Source organism: Marmota monax, unplaced genomic scaffold, assembly GCF_021218885.2.
Source record: "Marmota monax isolate L192 unplaced genomic scaffold, Marmota_monax_Labrador192_F-V1.1 WCK01_AAM20220418_F8-fsc00901, whole genome shotgun sequence".
Taxonomy (NCBI): domain Eukaryota; kingdom Metazoa; phylum Chordata; class Mammalia; order Rodentia; family Sciuridae; genus Marmota; species Marmota monax.
Genome location: NW_026694970.1, coordinates 21,172 through 46,450, shown reverse-complemented (window position 1 = coordinate 46,450; position 25,279 = coordinate 21,172). Strand labels below are relative to the sequence as shown.

Genomic DNA, 25,279 nt, shown 5'->3' with positions numbered 1-25,279 from the left:
TCCTCATGGAACATTGACTCCTTCTAGATGGGGTAAATATCTATAATCGGACGGAAAACAGAAGGTACTAAGTCACCAAAAGGAGTTTTTGTTTTGATTTTAATGATAATTACGGTGTAGGAGGCTGGGGTTGCACATTGATCTACCTCCTATTATAAGAAAATTCTTCCGCTGTCATTTTGTGAAAATCTCACCTCATCCAGGCGGCCAAAGTCAAAAGGACCCAAGTGATTCACCTGGGTGACACTTACCTAGTTATTAAATATTTAGCAGTTTGTGACCGTTTAACCGTTTGCACCTGTCACCCTCATTGCACTAGGTGTTCCTTGTAGAGTCGCATCCTCTTCCCTCAACCCCCTGCTCACCCACAACGGACGCCAGCACCCCAAGGCGGGGCAAATCCTGGGACCCAAGGACATTTCAAAGAAACGGTGGCGGCGGTCAAATCCCATTTCCGTTTTATTAAAAAACACTCAGATGCTTAATCATGGGGCGGGAGAAGGGGCCCTAGAAATAAGGGGAAATCTCTTGCAGTTTTTCCGAGCTAAGTTCTCAGGCATTGTTTGAAAGTTCATTAACTAGGGATTTAATTTAAAAAGTTTCCTACAGCCATTTACATGCTGAGCTTTACAAACATCTTGCTCTTTAGTTTTGGGAATTTGTAAAAGTCCTCGCGTCCCCCGTTTTGCCGCTCTCTCCGAGCCTTTGTTAAATTTCGTGATTCCACCCCCCACCCCAAGTCTTCAAAATGCAAACATCCTCAAGGCCCCTCCTCCCCGTCCACCCCCAGGGCCAAAAGAAATCAAGAATAAGTAGGACCCTCGCGAGAAGTCGGGGGGCCCCTGCCCCAAAGCCCATTCCGCAGGAGTGAAGCACTAGCGCTCGCACGGCGCCCGACGCGCTGGAGGGCGACTGTCCCTACCTGGTGCCGGGCGGCTGCGGCTGCTCTGGGGTCGTGGCGCCCATGGCTTCGCTGGCCTTGGGTGGCCGCGCTGGGAAAACGCGAGCGGCTCAGCGGCAACCGGAGCCCGCGGCGCCCGAGCTGCGGACCGGGCGCCGTCATTGGGCCGGCGCGTCACGTGGCCCGGCCCGGGGCGAACCTCCGCGGTACGCGTAACCCTTTACCTGCGCGCCCCTTGCCGCGAGCTCCCGGGGGACCGCGGCGCCACCGCTGGAGCCGGACGCCGGACCTCCTCAGAGCCGGGGTTGGTCATCCCGGGGCAAAGGAGCAGGAAATCCAGGAGCTGGGTCTCAGCGCCGACACCCAGCTTCTGTGCCAGCTGTGGCCGTCCTGGGAAACTTTTTGGTGCCTACTTTTTATCGTGCTGTTCGGAGAAGGGAGCTCTCCCTATGATTGGGGACTTAAGTGGTGGGTTGGGGATAGATAAATGCACCTCCCGGGAAATAAATTTGTACCCTTGACCTTCGTGTATTTGGAGTTTTTCGGTTTCCTTCTCAGTTTGGCGTCTGCTATTTAGTCCTGTGCGCACAGTTATCCATCGCCTGCCTTTTGGGCTAGATGACCTGAGAAACAGCGAAGACACTAACAGGATCATTTCCAGGGAAGCTGCACACACTCGCCTGCCCCCGCAAAGGTCACAGTGGGAGCTCAGTGAACCCAAGGTTCTCCGCCCTCGTTTCCCTCTACTATTACTACTTCTTTTGGTTGATGTGTGTGTCGGGGGGCGGGTACTAGGATAATTCTTTGCAACACGCCATCCATCTAATGAGTTGTTACAGTCCCTATATCTACGGTGGTGGGTGGAGAACTAATTGCCTTTTCCGAAAATTCTTTCCACCTGCCCTCCAAAGCGATTGTGGGGCTTGCCAGGAAAATGTATTAAGCAATTGCGCCATCTAGCTAACTTCCTTCTCTCTTCCCGTCAATCTATCCAGGGAGAGAGGATAAAACCAGATGTTGGAGAAGGAACTGGGCAGAATCCTATTTAGAGATGCACTTATTGCCCTTAGTTTTCCAATCTGCCTGCTTTAGTGGTTCCAGCTGCATTCACGCCCATAGGAAGAATGCGAACCTGGTGCTGCAACGGAAGACAATTCCCTAAAGCCGTTTTGTAAATACTGTTTAAAACCTCCTCTGCGACCTCCCAACCAAAAGTTTCACTGCTTCTGCCCGCATTTGCCACGTTTTTTTTTTTTTTTTTAACTTTCCCAGTGTCCTACTGGCTGCTGCACTTACAAATGGAAGATTTATAAGGGAAGTTATATGTTGTTTTATGTCATTTTCTGATAAACCCCCTGGGCCACAATAAATGACTCTCATGTCCCAGGTCTAGTTGGTGCCTTAGTAACGTCCACAGAATATTAGTGCATTCATCAGTTAGGTTATTCTGACCAAAAAACATTTTCGTATTTGTCTTGGGTTTTAACACGTATTTCTTAGACTAGCCGAATCAGCATTAATCTGATGCAGTAAAAACACGAATTTTGGGGCCCTTCCCCAATAAATGGGTTCAGAAATATGGCATCTGGGGAGGGTGAAGGAACTTGTGTTTTCATAGGTGATACACACTGGTTTGAGAACCTCTGCTATGAGTGGCTTAGTTGCCTTCATCTAGGACAGGTGGGCATTCCGTGTAGACAGAAGTGCTGTTATTATTTGTAATCTCAATTAAATGGTGCATATAATTTCTCCAGTTGATACACTAGAGCCAAATTCTGTATGTTTACACAAATGTAATTCATGATTCATGCAAGTCACTTGCCAAATGGAGATCTGAAGGGGACCCTGGGCAGGGGAGGATACAGAAGAACATACATGTTGATGCATGTTGGAATAAAAATACCATAATTTACTTAGTTTTTAAGTTTGTTCATATTTTCATTAGCATATAAATTGTTTCAAATTAATGTTATGGAAGATAGGAAAGTGAGTTTGTTTTGAGTAGATTTGTCAATATACTTCCAAATTTGTCCAGTAGCTCTAAAAAAATAACTTTTAAAAAATGTTATGGTTATCAGTTTACATTGCAACAGCAATGACATCCTATGCCTTATTGGCACTGTAGAAGAGGGCTCCTGAAAAAATGACAACACTGATTGGATTCTTTATCTCAGTTTTCTTCATGGGATAAATGACATATTACCAACTGGGATCCTTTAAAGGATCCAGGACAAAGTTTGTTTTCCCTGCATTTGTTTCCTATTCACTTTACATTTGTAACTCTACCATCTACCTAATTTAAATTGGAAGTAGAATTGAGTTTCCCTCTCCTCCATCACCCAGTTAAGTACTGAAATCACTCTAAATCTCTGCTTCTCTTAGCATTCTCACTGCCACCATCCTGTCAAATTCTCATACTTTCTAGCCTAGATCCTTGCAATAGTCTTTAAGGGTCTCGGGGCTTCTGATCTTTCCATCTCTAATCCATCCGACAAAACACTGCCTACCATTTATCCCAAATACCATTCCAACTAGGCCACTCCCCTTCTCAAAAACATTTCAACTACTTCCTATCAACTACCTAATGAGTGTAAAATCCCAGCATAGCATTTAAAGTCATTCAAAATATGCTTCAACTCTTTTTTTTTTTCTCATTCAGCTTCTCTAACCTGAAATGCCTGATATTGATGGATAAGTACTACTCACTTTTCAAGCCTCAGTTGCCTATTCCTCCTGTTCATCCTTTTTGATTCCCAGGTAGTTCTAACTGCTTCCCTGGGTCCTCAGCACCCAGCTTTCCCTTTTATAAACAACTTAATTTTTGGTCATAGACTTATATCTAGTTTAGTTATGTCTTTTTTGATTGTAGGATTTTGGACAGAAGAACTAATTTTCAAACCATCCTAGGACATAACACCTTAGACACAGAAAATATACCATATTTGTAGTATTCTTAACTCTAGGAAAGAAGCTCTTTCAATACAAACTCCATGTATATGAAATACTTTAACAAAAACATTGGTGATCAACTTCTCCACATTTTTTTCTGAGAACCAGAAGAGGGTGTAACTTTCAACCTAAAGGACATAGCTTGGAATCCAAGAAGGAATTCCCTGGCATGCCTAATGGAATAGTTTTCAGTGGGGATAAACTTTAACACAGATTAGTCTCAGCCAAATGTTGATAAGGGCAATAAACCCAACAGCTCATTTCTTCCATTTATTATTACCTTTTAAATTTTAAATCATTCCCTGACAACTAGATACAAGGTTTCATCTCATTATTGCCTACTTATAACTTTGACTCTCCAATGCTGCCCAAGCACCCTGCTTGCACCTTGGTGTATGTGGGGATTCTCAGACCTGAGCAGTAAAGGATTCTGGGAAGGATTTCCTGGCCCTATTTTCTCACCTGGAGGATTTTAATTTTTGGGACACGTCCTTGGTTGTCATCTCTTCTCCTGAGCCCCAGAGGGAAGCACACTGCCTGCATACTGCCCTCTTACAAACACACACAGGACTTGTTTCCTGTTTTCTTGTTAAGGCTGAAGTCCTAGAAGTCATGAGTTATTTTATTTACCCTGTGTTCCTGGTAAAATGCATAGCCAAACAAATATTTGCTGAATGAATTCATCAACTATTTTTGTACTGCTGAAAAACCTGGGAGTTGACAGCAACTTTGAGGGATCTTTAAGAGACCAGATTGATCTCTCATTTACAAGTTAGAAAATACCTTAGAGGTCATTGTCAGGTAGTGCTTACTGTGCACTAAATGGCACATTTGGATTGCTTTAAGAAATTTAATTAAAAACACAGTGATGGTACACTGAGATCTTGTTCAGCATTTCTAGGTTTCCACATCTGTAAATATGAAAGACTAACAGTATCTACTCATAAGTCTGTTGTGAAGACTGCATAGCTTAGAATCTGTAAAGCTCTGAGAAAAGTACCTAGGTGCCCTCATTATAAGCACTCAGTAAGCAAGAACAACTATTACTATTACTTGAGGTCTCCAATCACTTTTGCAAAAGAGGGACAGAAAAACCAACTGCACACAAATTTAAGTGGTTTATCTTTTATTCATACAAACAATACATACACAAGACTATATATTGTTTGAAGACTGAAATAATTTTCTAGTGTAACAACTCTGTAACAAAATTTAACTAAATGTAACATTTATGAAAATATAAATCTCTGATTGGGTAATTCTTCCCAACAATACAAAGTTTACATAAAAACATTCAATATGAGCTATCAGTTGCAAACAAGTTAGGAAAAAAATCATTCAAGTCACTTGTTATACTCTATTGGCTTTTACATAGAACATTCACACACTACATTTAATCCATCTAGGCATTTACTTCTTAGAAATGTATGGTATGGAGGTTCAACTGATAGTGACAGGAATAAGTATGCATTGCCTGAAGAACTAAAAGCATTGACTCATACAATCTACTCCAGGTGATTGGTATGTGGGTCTGAGCCCTCCCTGGGCTACCACCTCCATGTCTGGAAGCTAATCTATGAGTAATGTAGAGGAGAAAATCTTTCACCATGGAATGGGGTGTTTATATCTGAATCATATCTTTGAAGGCTTACATGTTAAACTGCTTTCCCAAGTGAAATACAGTGGATTTGGATTCTCTCTATGTTAGATCACTTTTTTTCTTCATTAGAATCAACAATCAAGATGTCCTTTTTTTTTTCTTTCTGAAATTATTACTCCAACATCCCTAATAGGGCTTCAGCAGAACCCATTACTTTATTTTGCAGTTCACAAAAGCAACACACTGGTGAGGTTTAAGATCTTGCCAGGCGTCCACAGTGAGTTCATGGCAGAGGTTCACTGGAAATAGGTCAGTTCCTTGTTCACTGTTCAAGGAAAACCAAACTGAACCACCTCTACTGACCCCTGTGAAAAGTTATCCAAGGACATGCCATGTGGACCATATGAAAGGAAGTCAATCACTTTGACCTTCTGAGATGTATATTTTTTAAATAGGTGCAGTAGAGTTTAAAAAATATTTAATGCCATTTCCCAGCTTCTGCTTTGAAATGGTAAGACTATAAAAGGTTCAGAAGATTCCTCAGTCCAGAAGTGTAACAGAGAAAGAAGCATACGTATGGTGTGTGGAAGTAAGAAAGTGGTTACAAACAGGGACAATAAAGAACCTTTGGACACCCTTAAGATTTCTGGAATATTTTAGCACAAAGACAGGCATATTAAGTTTGTCCCAGAGTATTTGGTCATCTATCTGCGTTTAACACAGGAAAGAAGAGGAGTGAGAGTAAGGCAAATGTCATCAGTGTTTCAGAGATGACATATTAAGAAAGCTTGCTTTCTATTGATGTATACTGCAGGGATGTAGGAAATAATTTATGCTTCCATATAACTGATTGAGTAGTACATATTCTTGTTAGTGTGACGATAAGAACAAATAGGTGTTTTGATTGAATTTGTAATGCCCTTTCTGTAATTCTTTAGACTCAGCACAAATATGCATTTCAAAAAAAGATCTGAAAAGATGGTGATTTCCTATTAAGTGTTATATTGCAACTCAGAAAATAAGTAGTTTAAAAATCATATGTTCCATTACAGAGAAACCCTTGCATGCAATCGTTGGAACTGTATTTTATTAAAGACTGACTGACTCTCCATGTTCAATAGCCCTATGATGGTGGTAGTTAGTTCTTGTCCCAGTCCAGTTCATGGTCTCATATTTTATGTTGTGTCTCTCGGGAAACTGGGAATACAACTGGGCATATTTGTTACATGATTTTGCACCTTTAGACCTTTCATTTGCAGACTAGGTTTACACAGTTGTCAGGATCGGAAAATGTAAAGAGAGATTAAGGCTGTGTTTTACTTATCACGAAATCATTTGGAGTCAAACAACTCTTTGTCTTCATGATTTCAACTGGATTTTGTAGAACTAATTTCAGTCCAAATGGTTTTCATATAACTCTAGTCCCTCTCATCTGAACCAATGGAATGACCTATGATACTTCTTACCACACAGCTAATTTAGAAGCTTTTTCAAAATCCTCTCTCTTCCAGATGAAATAACTATTTAAATCTCACTTCTAGAAATTCTGTCATCCCTCCATTCCTAAATATGCCTTGACAAAAAGTTGGCACCCAAAAACCAATCTCACATCTCTGTTTCATGAGCATGTTAATAAGACGCTGAAATGCCAGCATCTTTCCTGTCTCTTAGTAACGAGTAGTATATCCTTGGAGATACAGAAGATACACTTGTCTTTTCTTCTGTATGTTGATTGTGTATTTTCACTGGGTGGGAGAGACATTTTGTCAGTTATCAGGGGCATAGCTGTGACCCCTGGATTCTAGGGCAGAGCACACCCGGTCATAGCAAGAATTGTGCTTCTTGGAGGGTGTGGCTTCGTTGGACTCGGAGGAGTCGCTGACAGTGATGGGGCTGTCTCTTGCAAAGACCTCAGTGGACTCTCTCCATAAGCAATCCACAGATACTTTAAAACAGTAACTGTTAGACTTTGGTCTGGATGTCTGTGTTGCATTGTTGAAAATCTGCCTGCTATTGGAAGTGGCAATTTTGATTTTCAGTGCAGCATCTACTCGGTCCACTACAGTGTATATTCCTATGCTTCCATCATCAAAGCCCACAATGATGTTCAGGTGCCTCTGAGAGAGTGCAAGGAAAGTTGGCGTTTTGTAAAGGGAACAAGCACCGATATTTTTGCCATCAGCCAGTCTCATTACAATTAAGCTGGATATGGCACCATTTTCTTCCTCTTCTTCCCCATTTCGGAAGCAAATGTAGACCAGGTAGCGACCATCCCGAGACAGCCTTTGCCGCCAGATGACCCCAGAGGCGTGGACTACTCGTAATTTACCACTATGTAAATCGAGCACGTTGATATTTTCATCTCCCCTAGATATAATGCCTAACTTTCCATTGGGAGAAATTTCAAAGTCCTCCAGATTTTTCAAGAAGTTGTTTGGAAGCTGGACACGGTGACAGATCACTTCATCTGTCAGACTCCAGATGTTCACAGTCTCCGCTGACGTGATGAACACGATGATGTCCGGACAGTCGGGGATCAGTTTAAAATTCACAATGGTGATTCCGTCCTCACAGCAAAACTTCTTGGTGATACTTCCTGTCCAAAGGCTGACTGCCAACACTTTGCTTTTAGTCATTCCCACCACGAAGGTATTTGCGGAGGTAATAAAGGCGTTTTGCAAAGTGGTCAGAATGTTGCAGACCCTGTGGCCTGTGGCCAGTCTCCAAACCCTGGAGGCATTCTCCTCACAGAGAGAGACCACAAACTGGTCATTGTGTGTGATCAGCAGCTGAGAGATTCTCTGCCCATTGATTCGGAAGAGGTTTTCCCCACTGCTGGTGTGCCAGACATACTGGCTGCTTTTGTCATCTGATGTCACCATTATGTCTCCGGCGGATGTTAACACACAGTGTTCCACTATGCCTTCATGCTTAAATACTGCTTCAATGAACCCACTGCTGAAGTTCCACTTATGAACACAATCAGAGCCGTCCAGGGAGTAAATGATTTCCCCTCTAGCAGGCAACACCAGACTTTGGATGGGTTTCCCAGTCTTATCTATGTTGGACATAGCTGTGATTATATCTATATCCCAAATAGAAAGAACACCACTGCTTGATAAAGACAGTAGCATATTGTGGTGACTAGATTTCACCAACTTAACTATGGTACCTGAGATTTCCTGTAAGCTTGCCATGCATTGTCCTGTATCTCGTCTCCAAAAAAATACAGCTGGAGTATTCTCCATGGTCGCGATGATACAGTCTCCATTTTTGGACAGCACAGCAGAGACGAAGCGTTCGTTATGCTTGGCTCTGAACTTTTCAGCTACCTTCCATACGCCGGTATGTAAGAGCTCAATGCTAAGAGCTTTACAGATCAGAATTGCACTTTGGTCCTCTGAAAGTTCAATGCTGACCACCTCGCTGTCTTCTCTTCTGCAGTCAAAGTCATCCGTCAGCTGGGGGTTGGAAATATCCTCGGTATTCCAAACAGAAAGACTTCCCTCACTGTCCACCATCACCATCTCTTGAGCTGTGTCCAAGATAAGAAGAAACTTCACAAACCCACCCGAAAATTCAGATGTCACGGTACATAGCTTTTCTCCACTCCCTAAGTGAAATATGGTGGTAGTGTTCAGGTACTGCCCACAGAAAGCATACACCCCATCCAGCGAGCACTGGACACAGGTCACCTCATACCAGCAGTGGAACTGGTAAAGGGGCCATCCATAGAGCAGATCAATGACAGTAACATCCTTGCTGGCTTCGAGCCAGGCAAGGGCGTGGTTGACAGACAGTGTGAATCCGTTGATGTAGGTGGAGCCACTTCCATGTTTGGTTCCTTTGATTTCCACTTCAGACAGGAGACAAGAATTGACATTGTCATAAACCAACAAGGTGTTATTTGTTGTAGCCACCACAAGGTATTTTTCATCACTGGTGAGCTTCATGCCCAGGATGACAGACTGGGCCGTAGTGATTTGCCTGAGTAGCTGGCGAGTTTCTACATCCCATGTGCTGATGGAACCATTTTCTAGAGCGGTGAGGACGGTGCTGGGGTTGGAGGTGGGCAGAATCTCCGTGACGTGCAGGTGGCTGGATGACAAGGGAAGACGCTCGGGGCTGTAGGTCACATCCATGGATGAATGCAATGGCACGATGGAGCAATATTTGGGCCCATCTTTGTCACATTCTAAAAGAAGGTGTCTAAGTTTGGGTAGGGAGCTTACGACAGGAAGCAGTCTCTGCTGTAGCTCTGCTGAAAGGGAGCCAGGAAATGCAATGACCTTGGTTTTGATGCTGCGGAGGGTGCTGGCCAAGAACTTCAGCTCCTTCTCTTGGGAGTAGTTGTAAGCTAGCTCAATGTCGGAAAGCACTTTGTCAAACTGGCCAATTTTGATCATGGTGTAAAGCCAGCTGAAATTCATGATGATGCCATAAAGAAGGTCATCAGTTTTCCCACATCTCGTCAGGTGGTACAGCAGCTCAGACATTTTCCGGTGGTTGACGAAAAAGATGTCGGGCTCCAGGGGATTGCACTGGAAAACCCAGGGCTGATCAGGGGCCTGCCTGTCAAAGGAAGCCTGTTCCAGGAAGTGCTTTTCTTCCTCCAGCAGGCTTCTGCTATCCAAGTCAAGGCAGCCATTCAAATAGGGGTCTTCAAGGCAGAAAGCTTTCCTCCTGCCCCCTGACCAGACCCCCAGAAAATAGTCAGCCAAGATGGTGTGCATTTCACGCAGGCTGCTGTCATCCTGCAGATACAGTTTCTGGGCTATGAGTTGCAGGTGTCTGTTAGCCCAGACCAGGAGGGTGACGTTCTTCACGTGTCTTTCTATTAAATATCCACTGAGACCCTCCTTGAGCCTTGCGATGTACAGATAAGGTACTCTCAGGGGATTGCTGGGCCTGGTGTTCTCGTTGAGCTCGTTCATAACGCTGTTGTCCAGGGCTAACACGTCCTCCAGTTCCATTTCGCTCAAACCCATTTTGGCCATGGTGATGTAACCGAGAGCCCTGGAGACCAGTTTCTGGCCACATTTCTTCTCCAAGGACCAGAATAACTGCTCTATGCTTTCATGAACAGTGACACAGAGGGAGGATTCATCCACGTCTTTGTGGGATCTCCAATGTCTCACCTCTCTGAAGGTCAGGTTCACAAACATGGGCAGCGTGCACTTGGAGAACGCATTGTTTACATAAATCTGCTGGCCTGATGTGACCTTCCTTTTGACCCGCAGCAGCTGGTGTTTGAGGACCTGGCTGCACATCTTCCTGTCCCGGGGAATCAGTTCGATGTAGTTATCATCGTCATGGATAAGGCACCGAAGTTTCTGCAGGATCCCGTGTTTGTTGGGCAGTGTGGAGAGGACTATCCGCACGAAGCGTGGAAGGTGAGCTGGGAGCCACCAGAGCTTCCTGGCGTCGTCGTTCTCTGAGAGCTGCTCCAGGGAGTCAAATATTATTACTAGAGGTCTCTGCAGTGAAGACTCATTCAGAAGATTTATAAATAAGTCCCGGAGGTCATGGATCTTCTTAGGGTAGCTTTGAACCAGACACCGATAGTTAACCGCCAGTTGTTCACAAACACTCAGAAGGAGGGTCCTGAGGTCGGTACTCATGTCTGTCATTCCTAGAAATCTCACCACGACTACTGGGTCAGATTCTGGTCCTGTGTCTTCATGTAGCCAGCCATAAGCCTAAAATACAGAAGTCGAGTTCAGAATGGTATTAGGTATCTACATGGTCATAGCTCACATTTCCTCTTGCTGGAGCTGAGACTTCTGGGAACATCTACCCTGCAAAATATAGCCTAGAACCACAAAGTGGAAGGACTTTATGGGAAGGCCAATGCACTATCATGGAGCTCATGCATCAAACTCTACAGGTGAGACCTCAGACAGTAAAAGAGTGTTAATGGTATTATTTAATTCCAAGGCAACATTGAGCTTGAAAATTACAAAGCATTTCATAAATCTGTAAATCTGAATATCTCATGTGGTCAGGTTTTCATCACTACATCCCCATTTCCCAGCACATTTCTTGACATCTAGTAGGCACTTAGTGTTTATTTAATGACTGAATTAAGGATTTACATGTTGTATTAAATATTTTCATTAATTGAAAGCATATCATGCCATCTGTGCATGACCAAATTTCCAATTAATTAGAATGTGATAAAAATATTATGTGCTAAGATTATACTGAATAAAATATTATATAATTCAGAGACATTTCTATGGTGCTAAAGGGTCACTGTTATATTTTTTTGGTCACACAATATCTGTATAATGTTGGTTAAGAGAGTTTTGTTAGATGCACTTTGTAACAGACAGTTGTGTGTACACGCCTGCAGTTGTCTGTCCTCACATTCTCTCTCTGAAGGGCAGGTGGGATACAGTGTCTTTTAACAGAAGAGGGAAATGAAGCCCAGGCTGGATAAATGACTTGCTCTGAGTTGAAAGGTCACCATAAGACAGAGTGGGAGTTAAAATCATACTAAACATATATTATATGTTTAGTATTTTTCTCTCTGGAAAGTCAAAGATGGGAAAGGACATGATCAAAGTGTAAAAATACTCCGAGGAGTGTACTTCCTTGAAGCTGGCTTCAAGGAGTTCAATCTTACCATCCTACAACTGTTCATTGGTGGTTGTTATGGTTTATATATGAGGTGTCCCTCAAAAGCTCTTGTGTGAGACAATGCAGGAAAGCACTGGGTTAACCTAATCAAGGAATTAATCCCCTGATAGGCATTAACTGTGTGGTACCTGTAGGCAGCTAGGGGGTGGCAGGGTGAGGTGGGTCATAAGGCCTTTGGGTATACATTTTGGAAGGACACAAGGTCACAGGAGAGGCAAGCTCTTGTGGATGGCAGGCTAGTCATTCCCTAGGAGAGTGTCAAGTGGAATGCAGGGAAGGATAAGGTCTCTTGGGGAAACAGAAGCCTGAATTCTCATAGTCAGTTGTGGGCAACTGATAAAATATCCAGAAGACAGAGTGTGGAAAGTCATTTTTCATCTTTGCACTATTAGCACACTGTCCTGTGAGGTTGGCTCATCTGTATAGTCACAGCAGCATACCTATGGAACCCTTGCCTGCTTGTGCTAGAGCCCGTGGGGACATATCACACCACATTCCATTTAGTCCAATTCACAATATTTGTTCCTTCTACCACCTCTCCCTTTTCCTCCTCCACAAGAGGAGCCCTAGAGTGAACATGAAGTGGCACACGCAAATTTCGGTTCTCATGCTGTCATCATTTTGCTCAGTTGGAATAATCTAAATAATAATTCTTGACTATAAACGTACAAACCTGGGTTCAAAGGCACTCACAGGTATACACATAATTTATTTTGATGTAACATTTCCCTAAATGCCAGTCCATTACCTCATCTGTGCTCAATGAATGATAGGGCCACGTGTGTGTGTGTGTGTGTGTGTATAAAATACATACATATATATATTTTAGATAGGGCCATATTTTAAAACACATGAATAAAAGCCATCTAGGCTTGCCATGCCAAGAAATGGTACGTTAGCCTTCCTAAGGACTTTTCAAGGGCGAGTATTATGCACCTGAGTTTCACCTGTGAGCTTACTGGAACCTAATTCCCACCTAGGGTGCAATGCAGCTGACCCTGCTCTTGTCCTCAGGATGACCAATTCAAGATTGTGTAGCATGTGACTGATTATGAGAATATTCATGAAGTGAAAGAAAGCTCTATTCTCGAGAGTCACCACAGAAGACAATGAGGAGATTCTGAATTAACACCAGAATGATGGAAACCATGATACTTGGGTACCATGTTGAACAGATTAAATGTGCAGCTAGTTTGGCCCAGTTTAGGCAGAGGAGGCAAGACAACAGCCATCACATTCCAAAGGTCCCAGACCCCAGCAGGACTGGGAAGGGAAGTTGTAAAGACCAGTTTTGCTACTGTCAGTGGACTCTCCACCTCCAGCCTGAAAAAACACTGGAAGGGCTGAGAAAGAAGTTGGAGGTGAGGGTGTGTGGGTCATGCCTCTCCCCTCCCCATCCTCAAAGGGGAGGTCAGAGGAATTCTCACTCTTCACTTCTAGCCCAGGGGAAAGGGCTTCAATGAATCCCTAAAGCCTGGGGGACACAGACAACTGGTATCTGATGACACCTGAAAAACATGAAGGTGGAGTGACAGGCTGGCTCGCTGCTCCCGTGGATGGGGCTGAGGCACATGGAGCTGCTTCACTGCACCTGGCCTGTAGGTCTAGAGATTCTCAGGGTTTCCCACGTACCTAATGTGAGCCACCAGCAAGAGACAGATGGCGAGGGTTTCTGCTTGTTTGCTTTGTTTTCCCAGGTCCTGCTGAAGGAGTTTGCAGGGCTATGGAGAAAATCTTAGCAGAAAGATGGTGGAAGTGTGTTGCTAGCAGTCTAGGAGCTGGGAAGGAGAGAGCTAGAGAGAAGATGCATTGCCCTGCAGGTGAGAGTTGCTCTGTGGGGATAGGGTGGGATTTTCAGGAAAAGGAAGAACCTCCAAAAAAAATCATGAATTGACTTCTGAAGAGATGGGAGGGAGCTTTAAACACCTGTCAAGGACAGTGAGTTCAAAGCCCAGTTCCTAACTGTACTGGTCATGTAAGAACTTTGTAGTCACCTTACCTTTCTTATTATACCCACTATACTACAACCCATGGGGGTCATGAAGGTGGTTGGGGTTAGAAAAGGAGGAAAGAAGGGTTATGTAGACTAAGAAAAAGACACCCATGTCCCCATTCTTACTGTAGGTGTCTTGTTTATGGTAGGCCTCAGCAGAGGAGAGAAATGTAGACTAAAATCTTAATTATCTGCTTGGATTGGACATACTAATTCACTGAGCTGAGACTGATTTAGTGAACTGAAGCAACTGGAAAACTAGTCTTGGAGGGGTGAGGTGAGAGGAACTTCTGGGATCAGCCCTGGAATTCATTCAGATGGAGGATCTAGCTCTGTAACACGTGTTCAATTAATGATTGAAAAAAAATTAAAAAGGTTTATGGTTGCACCCCATGAGTCTTGCTCTCTCCTGTTACATCAGAAAAAAAAAAGATAAGAAATGAATACTTAGGTATCCATTCCAAAAAGATTAATTATAATTCAGATAGTAAGCACAGTGTATGGAAATGAATTTGATCCATTAGATTTTTTCCCCAAAGAATTTTTTTTTTTTTAATAAATACAGATGGGAAAGAGCAGACTTTTACCTTCTTTGCTACTTCAGCTAACAGGAGGGTTTTCCCAGTGCATGGTCCACCATATATAATAAGAGGGTTGATGTGCCCAGTTTTGCTTGGAAGAATGTATTTATGCACAATGTTTAGAGCTTCACATTTGTACTCATAGAAGGAGGCATATGTTTTACATAATGACGAATGCTGAAGGATTTCATCGTAGAGTGTATCAGTTTCAGTGTCAAAATTCTGCTGTACTGTGGCCTGAATTATATCAATCATGTCCTCATAAAACTGTTTACCAAGTCCTTCTATGTAATGATTTTCTATTTCTTGGGAATAGCCCAGTTTCATGTCACAATGGGTAACAGATGTGTATACTCTCAGATTAGATGATGCGACAATAGTAGGAATAAATTCATCCCTGAGTTTTATCAGCTTCTCTTGGGCTTCTGGGTCACGAATAATCCTTGGTTCTGCTCCAGTTATATCCATGTATTTTCCCATCTCTGGGATTTTCACAAAGCGCTCAATGTTAGCAATTTTTCTAATGTAGCAAACACACTTCTTTAGGAATGCTGGAGTTTGCTTGCCGAGAGCAAAGTCAAACTCATCCTCGATAGCTGGAAGAAAATAAGAGAAGGAGTTTATTGTCTAGAATGAGAGAAGTGTGCCCACATTCCCCATATGAAGATTAGTTGCTGGTGGGGGGTGGTTAGTATAGTTTATAGTGGAGTATTTTGGAACCAAGGAAATTTCTAATAAAATTATGTAGTTTCCTCCACAATGTGAGGAAGAGGTTGAACATCAGCACAAGAAAGCAAGTTCACCAAATTTATAGTTGATACTGCTTAGTTGCCCTCTCAGATATTAGCTGTTCTAAGACTGGAGAAACAGCAGGGACCAGTGTGGTCCAGCTAACAAAGAGGCAGAGGCCGAGAGACACATGGGTTGACTTGATGCTAGTTGGTGTGTCCTTTACACTGTGGATTTACCATCCATTTTTTTTTCTTTTTTAAGGTTTATTGTACTCCAGAGAGATATGTTCAAAGGTAAATTCAGAGGCACATTAAAACAAATTCTAATCATGTCTGAAGACAGATCAATTGGAATTACCCATATCACTGTTAAATTCTATTATACCATCAGAAAAGGCACCCACTTAGTATAGAACTTTATTTCATCTAAATTAAACAGTATATGGCTTACAAGACACATGCTTACACACAAGTAAGTACATGTTATAAATCATTTAAGCCTTCATAAAGACATTTAAAACTGAAATAAAAACATCATTGTTCAGGGAAGAATGTTTTAAAAAAAGAAAAACCAGTGGAAGTGAATTTGAAAGGAAGCAGTATGTTATAGCTTAGATTTGGAATGTTCCTCAAGGGCTCATGTGTTGAAGGCTTGGTCTCCAATGCAGCAATGTTCAGAGTTGGGGATTTGGGCAAGTATTTGAATCATGAGGGTTCTGACTTTATCAGTGGATTAATCCATTGATGGATTCATAATCTGATGTAATTACAGAGATGTGGTGGGAGGACCCAGTTAAAGAGCGTGGGTTGTTCAGGTATGTCCTTGGGGACCATATCTTGTCCCCTGTTCCTTTTTATTTTTTTCTCTCTGCTTCCTGGTTCCAGGAGATGAGCAGTTTTTCTCCACCACACCCTTACTGCCATGATGTTCTTCCTCACCACAGGCCTAGGGTCAATGGAGCCTAGTGATCTGAGACCATGAGCCAAAATAAATCTTTCCTCCTCTAAATTGATTTTCTCAGGTATTTTGTCACAGCAATGAAAAGCTTACATTATTTAAAAACTGGATGCCTGAAATTGTTCCTTCCTTCCTACTCCTTTCCTTTTCCCCTTCATCCAGTTGGACTTTATTGAGTCTGTATGCTATGCCAGTATGCTGATATTTCCTTAGCATAAAATGCTGAGATAAAATAGACAATACTAAAAGACTACATGGATTATCATAGACAAAATGTTTGTGTCTCCTTAAAATTTATATATTGTAGCCTAAATCTCAGATGCTATTTGAAGGTGGGGCCTTTGGTAAGTGGTAATATGATAGATGTGGATCCTTCATGAATGGGATTAATTTCCTTTTAAAGGAGGCCTCAGAAAGCTCCCTAATCCTTTCTGCCCCATAAGGAAGCAGTGAGAAGGTGTCATCTATGAACCACAAAGTGGGGCCTCACCATGCACCAACTATCATGGACTTCCAGCCTCCAAACTGTAAGAATAAAATTCTGTTGTTTATAAGCTGCACAGTTTATGACATTCTTCTACAAGAGCCTGAACGGAGTTAGAGTTCAGTGGAGGACAGCAGATACTAAACCTAGATTCCCACAAATAAATGTATTATGATCGTTTTTAGTTTTTCCTGTGACAGAGAAGAACTTTGAGCAACGAGAGCAAACAGTAAGGGTTCTCACCCACTCAGAGAGGTCAGAGAAGGCTTCTCCATGGAGGAGACTATACTACTGGGGGATCTGATGGGAGTGTGGTGTGGGGAGGGCTCTGAATATGCTGCATCGATCTGTCCAGAAATTAAAAAAAAACTTTCAGTGCGCTTCAGTGTTAAGCAAAACCCAGAACACATACACATATATGTTCTATACAGTAACTTTTAAGGAATGTGCATTTTTTAAAAAATGATGACTTTGAGTGAAACCCCTGTGATAATGTTCTTTCCATAACTATAGCAATCAGTCATAATTTATGATTCCAGTGAGAAGATATCCCCATCTGTGTTCAGTAAGCTGTGCCATGAGCATCAGTATATTTTACAAAGCATTTTAATTAGCAAGCTACTTAAGGAAGTAAAAGGAGATTACATAAGTCTACTCTTCTTTTTATGAAAGAGTAAGAACTTGTTATAAGGAAAACAAGGTAAAACATCATGGGCTACTATAGAAAGCAGCATTCAGCCCAGTCTTTTCCAGCCATCTGCACACAGTGTTGGAGAGCAGACTGGATTAGCAGGTTGCTGCATTCTGAGATAAGAAGAGAAAGGAAGTGGTCCAACTGTGGCATCTATATATGATGCTTAGTAACTTAGTAACCAGAGTGTGCTGCCACCCTGACTCCCAGAAACAATTTAGCTATAATTCAACTAATATTATCACATCTATGAAAAGAGTGTGTCAATCAGGAGATCTGGAGCTTCATAAAAAGAGATGCAAATCAACCAAGATGGAAGGGCTCATCCAAGCTTGGCTTGGGGTAAAAAAGAGGCTGCACATAGAGCGCTTGGAATGGAAAGGACTTTCTGAATATAAATGAGTGACATGATGCACAATCAACTCTGTACAGAGTTATTTTTGGAGGCAAAGTGCATCATTCTGATTTAGGGAGAATTTTATTCATAATTCCTGCATAGTATGGAGCTGGAACATCTCCCAAATGCTCATGTGTTAAATCCTTGTTCCCCAGAATAGTGCTACTGGGAGATGGTGAAACCTTTAACAGCTGAGGCCTAGTGGGAGATCTTAGGTCTTTGGGGATTGTGGGACCTTGGTCTCTTCCTCATTCTCTTTTCATTGCCTGCCATGAGATGAATGGTTTTGCCACACACTGCCACCATGATGTGCTGCCTCACCACAGGCTCAAAAGCAGTGGAGGTGGTGGTGGTGGGACAGTTGATCATGGACTGTAAGCTCCTGAACTGTAAGCTAAAATAAACCTTTTATTTTATTAAGTTGATTATCTTGGGTATTTGTTACAGTAAAAAGAAAGCCAAATAATGCAATACATTTCTGTACAAATATTTTAAAACTTTCCCTCTCCTTAGTAGAAAATACTATATTTGTTTTCTGTCTTTGCACTGTCCTTAGTATACTATAATTATAATAAGTCACACTAATCAATGAAGGTAACATTGGGAACAGATTCCCAGCCCTGGCAACTGTCATTCATGAGACATTATTCTCTTTACTATTTCCGAAGCCACTCAGTTTAGACATTTACAAAAGGGCAAAACTTTGGGGTCTTATTTACTTTTCACCTTTTCTTGTCTAAATAGGTGAAATCAGAAATGTGAAAAATCATCATCAAACATAAATAATATACTTTTATAGGTTTTATTCTGTATTCTTATTTTCAAGATTTATAAAAATATTAAAGGAATGTACTAGATCCATTTGAAATAGCTGGAAATTCTCCAGTAATTTTGATTATGATTGAAGTTTGGCATCATCTCAAAATGAGTTTAAAATGTAAAAGAAAAAAAAAATTATCATGACTGTGTCTACCTTTAGCAAATGTAACTCCAAGAAGAAAATAATCCCCTTACAGTAGTTCACATGAAACAACTTATCCATGTGGACAGAGTTCTTCAGAATGGAGAAAACGAGGAGAAGGTTTTTGCCAATTATAAACACGTGAACCATATGATTGTGAATTAGAGTATGCCTCCCTCAAACTGGTGTATTTTATATAAACAAATAAAAGTTTTGCTGGGCATCTTTTCTGATACAGCACATTTTCAAGAACAGGGCCGTTTTGTCCTTGATAAAGGTGAAGAGCCAGAGATTCAAAAAATGGATCAAAAAGTCCCAAAGGAACAAGGATAAATGTTAACCTGCATATTCTAAAGATAGTACTTATTCCTAGCAATTTTAGTATTTTTTTTTAAACCAGGCCAATTTTTTGTTAGCATTTTTCTGGAATTTGTCAAAATAATTCATAAATTTCAAAATGATGTGAAGCACACATATCCAGTGAGCATGGGTCGAGAGACTTTTAGATTTTTACAAATATTTTGCTACACCATTTAAAAAGCCCTTTTGAAAATGCATCTATTATTGCTTTTCTCTCAATAATTCCTTACTATCAGCTTTCAAAATAAATGCTATACTATATATATCTGATTACTTGTACCCAGGAGTGTTTGTTCTCTGGAAACAATGACTGACATATTCCTTCAGATTTGTGTTCTCCTGTGCAGCTTTTAATAATGAAGCTTCCTTTCCATGGCTGAGAAAAGATGACAGGTGGGGTCTTTACTCATTGGCTGGGGAGATTTTTATTTTAATATGAAATTAGAACTTGTTTCACACTCTCCCCTGGCTTCCCATTTCACCCAGAATAAAACTCAAGGTTCTGAGGACCTGAGATGACTTTCAGACTTCATCTCTCCCTCTCTGAACCTGACTACCTTGATCTTCTCCCTGGAATTTCTGAAGCACATCCCCATCTCAGTGATTTGAACTTCTAGGTGCCTCTGCCTGGCATTCTCTGCCTTAGTAGACATGGCACTGCTGGCTGAGTCCTCCTTCATTCAGCTCAAAGATCATCTCTATATTGCTCACCCTATCCACATGCAGACCCCATCATTATCCAGCAGCCACAGTTATCCTATTACCGTGCTTTATTTTATCGATACGACTTATCATTTCTGAAATGATCTTGTTCATTTATTTGATTACTGAACTATCATTTATTTTCCCTTGCTGAAAAATAAGTTTGAGGAGAATGAAGAACTTGCCTTCCTATTCACTGTTGTCTCCCCATTGCTTGGCACAAAGTAGGCCAATAGGCCCATAGAAATTTGCCGGGCAGCTGGATGAGTGAATGAATGAACAGCTCAACTGAGAAGCCATGGCAGAATTTGGCCTTTTATCTCCAGCCACCTCTGACCTCTTTAAAAATCACATTTCTTGGAGAAGCCCTCAAATTAAGTAAAGGCTTTTCTGTGGGTTGAACCAAAAGAACACTTGCCTCTCCAGGACATGGAAATGTTTAGAATAATTCAATTTGCTAGGCAGTAAATGAGATGAGATTTACAGAACCATAAAGGGAAGCAGCAACCGCACCTCTTATTTATCTAGGCCTTAGTTTACTGGGAATGTGTGAAAATTACCTGAGAACAGGTACCTCTTAGCTTGGCTGTGTTTCATTTTACCCTTTTCATGTAACAGTTTGACAGCAGCTTTAAATATCGTCTTGATCTCATCGGATATCTCTTGCCACGGCTTCTCATTTTCAGCATTAGCAGGAGGCTGCATCTATGAAAGTTAGAAGTAAGAAGCCAGTTTTAAAATCATCAAAGAAAAAGTAGTGTTTAAGCACAAGAGAGTTCCTATTACATGGAGGTTGATGATGTGTTGAAACTACAGTAGGCCTTCTATAGACAGTATCTTATTTCATCCTTTCTCTGTGGCCTTGAATGTTAGAAATTATCTCCGTGTTTCATGTGAACTTTTCCAAATTACATAAAGGTGTAGCTCAGACAGTTTTTTGGTTGGACTTTGCTGTTACTTAGATGTGATTTTTATGTGTAAAGTTTCAAGTGCTAGGAGCTTGGTCCCCAGTGTTGTAAGGGGGAGAAATCTTTAAGAGGCGGAGACTAGTAGAAAATGGTTATTTCACTGCGGGGGGTGGGGAGAGGGGTTGCTATCCTTGGAAGGGATTAATGCAGTTCTCACGGGGCCCCAGTTAGCTCCCAGGAAAAAGCAGGTTGTTGTAAAAAGAGCAAGCCTGGCCTCTGGGTCTTCCTGTCTTACTGTGTGCTCTCTTCTGGTGTGAGTCCCCATCAAGGTGATGTAACCAAGAGATCCCTCACCAGAGGCTGGAAACATGGGATTAGGGGGTTGCTCAATCTTGGACTGTCAGTCTCCTAAACTGAGCTAAACAAACTTCCTTTCTTTACACAGTATCCAGACTCAGATAATTTTTTAATGGATATATAAAAAGAAAATGGTCTCAGATAGGTTTTCTTATTTTATCATGTTTTCCCTCTTGAGTTTTGATATAAATATCATAACAAAATCATCATTTTAATGTCCTCCAAAAGGGAGACAGTTAAAGGGGAGGTTATTATTTAATTTCCTTTTACTGTTTCCATCTCATTGGTTTGGATGATCTGCTAGGAAATAAAATGGGAGGATTGCCTATCAGGAAATGTTTATATAGTTTTGAGGATAATTTTATTCATACCTCCATTTATTACAGAAATAACACATCAGGTTTTGGGAATAATTTACATTTTCCTAGAGTATTGCAGAAATAACTGAAGATGGAATGAAGCTAATTAAATAGTAACAATGAGCAAATGGCCCAAACCACCATGTAAACAGCTTCTTGAGGTTTCACATTCTTTGCTATCTACATTTATTCCTAGTGCATTCTGAATGATTTGCTTCACCCTAATAGTCCCATCCAGAGAGGCAATATTCTTATAGATCACTTTGAAGAATGCATGTTTTGGGGGAAAAGAAAGATCAAGCATTCTGATATGATTACACATTGCACAGAGGAAATGTTTTGTGTTAAATTCTCAAGGACAAATATACAAGGTCCTAAAATGAAGACCAGCAGCTGATCCCTGGTTCTCCTCCTCTTGGAGCTGCTTGGGTGCTGACTGTATCAAGGCTGCTGTCTTCAGGAGAAGGACGGCTCTCTATGGCATCTTTTCAGTATCTATAAACATTCTATGCAGTGGATAGGCCCATTTTCCCCCTCTTTCTCCTTCATTCAGCTTTAGGTGACTGATGTCTTGTTTCCAATCAAGTTGGAAAGGAGACAAAAATAATGTATCCATAATACTCAGGCACTTATCAACCTTATCCCATGTTTCTGTATATGATACAAGAATATAAATTGATTGTTCAAATTGTTAAAGAAAAAGAATCAAATTAAAAGTTAAAAAATGAGACCATAAATGATGGCAGATTTTTAAAGGACCCACCTCCTTCCACAAAACAAAACAAAAATAAAAATAAAGCCAACACACACACACACACACACACACACACACACACACACACCTCTTACAAAATAACATAACTGTTGAACTTGAAAACTCAATGTGTGCACAAAGTGGACACAGCTGAAGAAAGTTGCTGAAGTGGAAAAAAAATCAGAACTAATCTGGAAAGCAAGAGAGAAAAAAAAAACTGATAATGTGAAAGGGAATTAAGAGCCCGGAAGGATGAATTGAGATGATCTAGAGTACAACTAATTAAAGTATAGAAGAGAAGGAACGGAGGAGAGACAATGTTTGATGAGATGATGGTTAAAAATGTTTGAGAGCTGATAGGACATATGAATTCACAGCTATAAGCATGGCAAATAGAGAAGAATAAATAAATAGACACAGGTTTTAAATTGAGTCAAATAAGAGTGCTTTCAGATAAACAAACATGAGAGAGTTTATTGCTAAAGGAATTCCAAATGCATTAACAAAATTTTTAAAAGATATACTTTTGGAAAAAGGAAATAGCCCCAGAAGGAAAGAGATGCTAAAAGCAAAGGTGAGACAAAATTTGAAACTTTCTTAGATTTGGATTTAGTTTTTTTTTTTTTTCAAGATTATATTTTAAGGGGTTTAAATGTAGTAGTGTGATGTAGGTATACCTGGTGAAATGATTATCACTCTAGAGCTATCATATCTCCACCATCTCCTATGGTTACCAGTTCTTTCATCATGAGAACTCTTGAGATCTACTTTCGGCAAACTTCAAGCAGAGAATACATTATTATTAACTACACTGTGCTGAACAAGAGGTTTCTAGAAATCAGTCATCTTCTAACTGAAAGCCTGTACACTTTGACCAACTCTTCCCATTTTCCCATACTCTAGTCCCTTTTTATTCTGTTATCCTGAGTTGCATTTCTTTAGATTCCATATATAAATGAGGTTATACAGTGTTGGTCTTTCTTTAGATTCCATATATAAATGAGGTTATACAGTGTTGGTCTTTTGTGCCTGGCTCATTTTGCTTAGCAAAATGTCCTCCATGTTTATCTGTGTTGTGAATGGCAGGATTTTTTTCCTTTTTTTTAAAGGTTGAATAACATTCCTGTGTGTGTGTGTGTGTGTGTATCATTGATGTACCCATTGTTATGGTATAGACCTTGAATGTCTCCCCAAAGGCTAACTGTGTGTTAAAGGCTTGGTCACCAGCCTACCTAGAGGTGGTAGCACTCTTAAGAGGTGGAGCCTATGGAAGGAAGTGAGGTCACTGGGGTAAGCCTCTGGAATCATGGTCCTTCCTCTCTTTTTGCTTCCCAGCCACCTACAGCTGAGCAGCTTTTTCACCACCATATGCTCCCCACCATGATGTTTTGCCTCACCATAGCCCCAAAGCAATGCAGCTAATGAAATCCCTTAAACTGTGAGCTGAAATGGATTTTTTTCTCCTTTAAGTTGATTTTACTGGGTATTTTTGTCACAACAACAGAAAGCTAACACATCCATTCACCTGCTTATGGACACTTAGGTTGTTTCTATATCTTGGCCAGTGTGAGTAATGCTGCAGATGTCTCTTCAAGATAATGGTTTCATTTATCTGGGTATATGTACCCAGAAGTGGAATGGCTGGATCATAAGAGCATGAACTGTTCTAGTGTTTTCCATAGTGGCTATTTCAATTTACAATCCCCCCAACTGTGTACCAGGCTTCCTTTTTTCCACATCCTCACAAATACTTATCTCCTGTAGATAATCACCATTCTAACAGGTGCAAGGCGACAGCTTCTTGAGGTTTTGACCTGCATTTCCCTGATGGTTAGTGTGGATTCAGCTGTTAAATTTATGGTCCAGGGTAGAGTGACTTCCCACCTGTTGTGGTTTTCAGCAGAGAAAGCCACCCTGGTGTGATATGAACAGTTTTTGGTAATGGAGAGAAGGGTGACTTACTGCATTCTTATTGCTTCTCAGCATTTCTGATTTGGGTCTGAGGTAATAAGCTGCTGGCACAGAGTTCTCATCTCGACAGTACCACTCTTCCAGTAGCTTAGTCTCCATCTTTGCCTCTATGGCAGCATCCAAAATCATTTCAAATTCTGAGGCTTCCACTTCTCCGGGGATTCGGATGTTCCCATACTTTTCACCTAATAGTCCCTGTGTATCAACAAGAAAGTTCAGTTTAGTGTATCACCAAGAAAGTAGTCATTTTAGTAGTCAAGGCCTGTGGTCACTCAGTAAATAGGAAGGTAGAAAGCAAGGTACTTTGCTTCATTAGTTTTCTCTTTTCACCACAGCAGACATTTGATGTCAGAAGTAAAATTAGATTAATTTTAATACAATTATAGTAACAGATTATTCAACATACCAAGAAATGAGCTTGTATATCACAGCAGACAAATACAAAATACATGATTTCCATAGCATAAATTTACTTTCTTGAAGTTCATATAGTACAACAAGAGCTTAGAGATTTTTTTTTATATTTGTTGGTGGCAAATAAAAACAACATGCTAAACCTTATGAAATGTCAAACATACAAAGCCTCAAACAAAAGAATTGCTCTGTCAAGAGTTGATAGTCTGATTCTAAGCTCCAGATTCACACAGCTACGCAGGGCATAAATACAGTATCCTCGGATGCTCCATTGGCAGCTAAAAAACATTCAAAATATCAACAAAATAGCATTTTCTCCCTATATAATTGGCAACCCCAATATGAACAAACAAACAAAAATATTGCTCAGTTCTACAGGAAGGTGTGAGAAAATAACAATATTGCCATTGGGTATGTAAAATGATCTAATGTTTCTCTGTAGTGTGCTCTGACCTTCCCTCTTTTTAAATATTTTTCCCATTTGTTCTAATTAGTTATACATAACAATAGAATGCACATTGACATATCATACATAAATGGAATATAACTTCTCATTCATCTGGTTG

General features: G+C 41.0%; 2 protein-coding genes across 2 annotated transcripts in view; both read right to left on the bottom strand.

Annotated features, from left to right (window-relative positions):
- Window positions 1–1,118, bottom strand: part of LOC124081278 (sperm motility kinase 2B-like) — a 35,644-nt gene extending 34,526 nt beyond the window's left edge. The window contains exon 1 of the mRNA XM_046427493.2: window positions 923–1,118. The gene's annotated coding sequence lies outside the window, so the exon portion shown is untranslated. The remainder of the gene's footprint in view (window positions 1–922) is intronic.
- A 3,841-nt stretch (window positions 1,119–4,959) lies between these two features.
- Window positions 4,960–25,279, bottom strand: part of Nwd2 (NACHT and WD repeat domain containing 2) — a 41,395-nt gene continuing 21,075 nt past the window's right edge. Inside the window, exons 2-5 of the mRNA XM_046427489.2 lie at window positions 24,291–24,494; window positions 20,511–20,655; window positions 14,673–15,262; window positions 4,960–11,149 (exon numbers count right to left, since the gene is read on the bottom strand). Of these exons, the coding sequence (XP_046283445.1) occupies window positions 7,217–11,149; window positions 14,673–15,262; window positions 20,511–20,655; window positions 24,291–24,494 (4,872 nt within the window). The 3' untranslated portion in view covers window positions 4,960–7,216. The remainder of the gene's footprint in view (window positions 11,150–14,672; window positions 15,263–20,510; window positions 20,656–24,290; window positions 24,495–25,279) is intronic.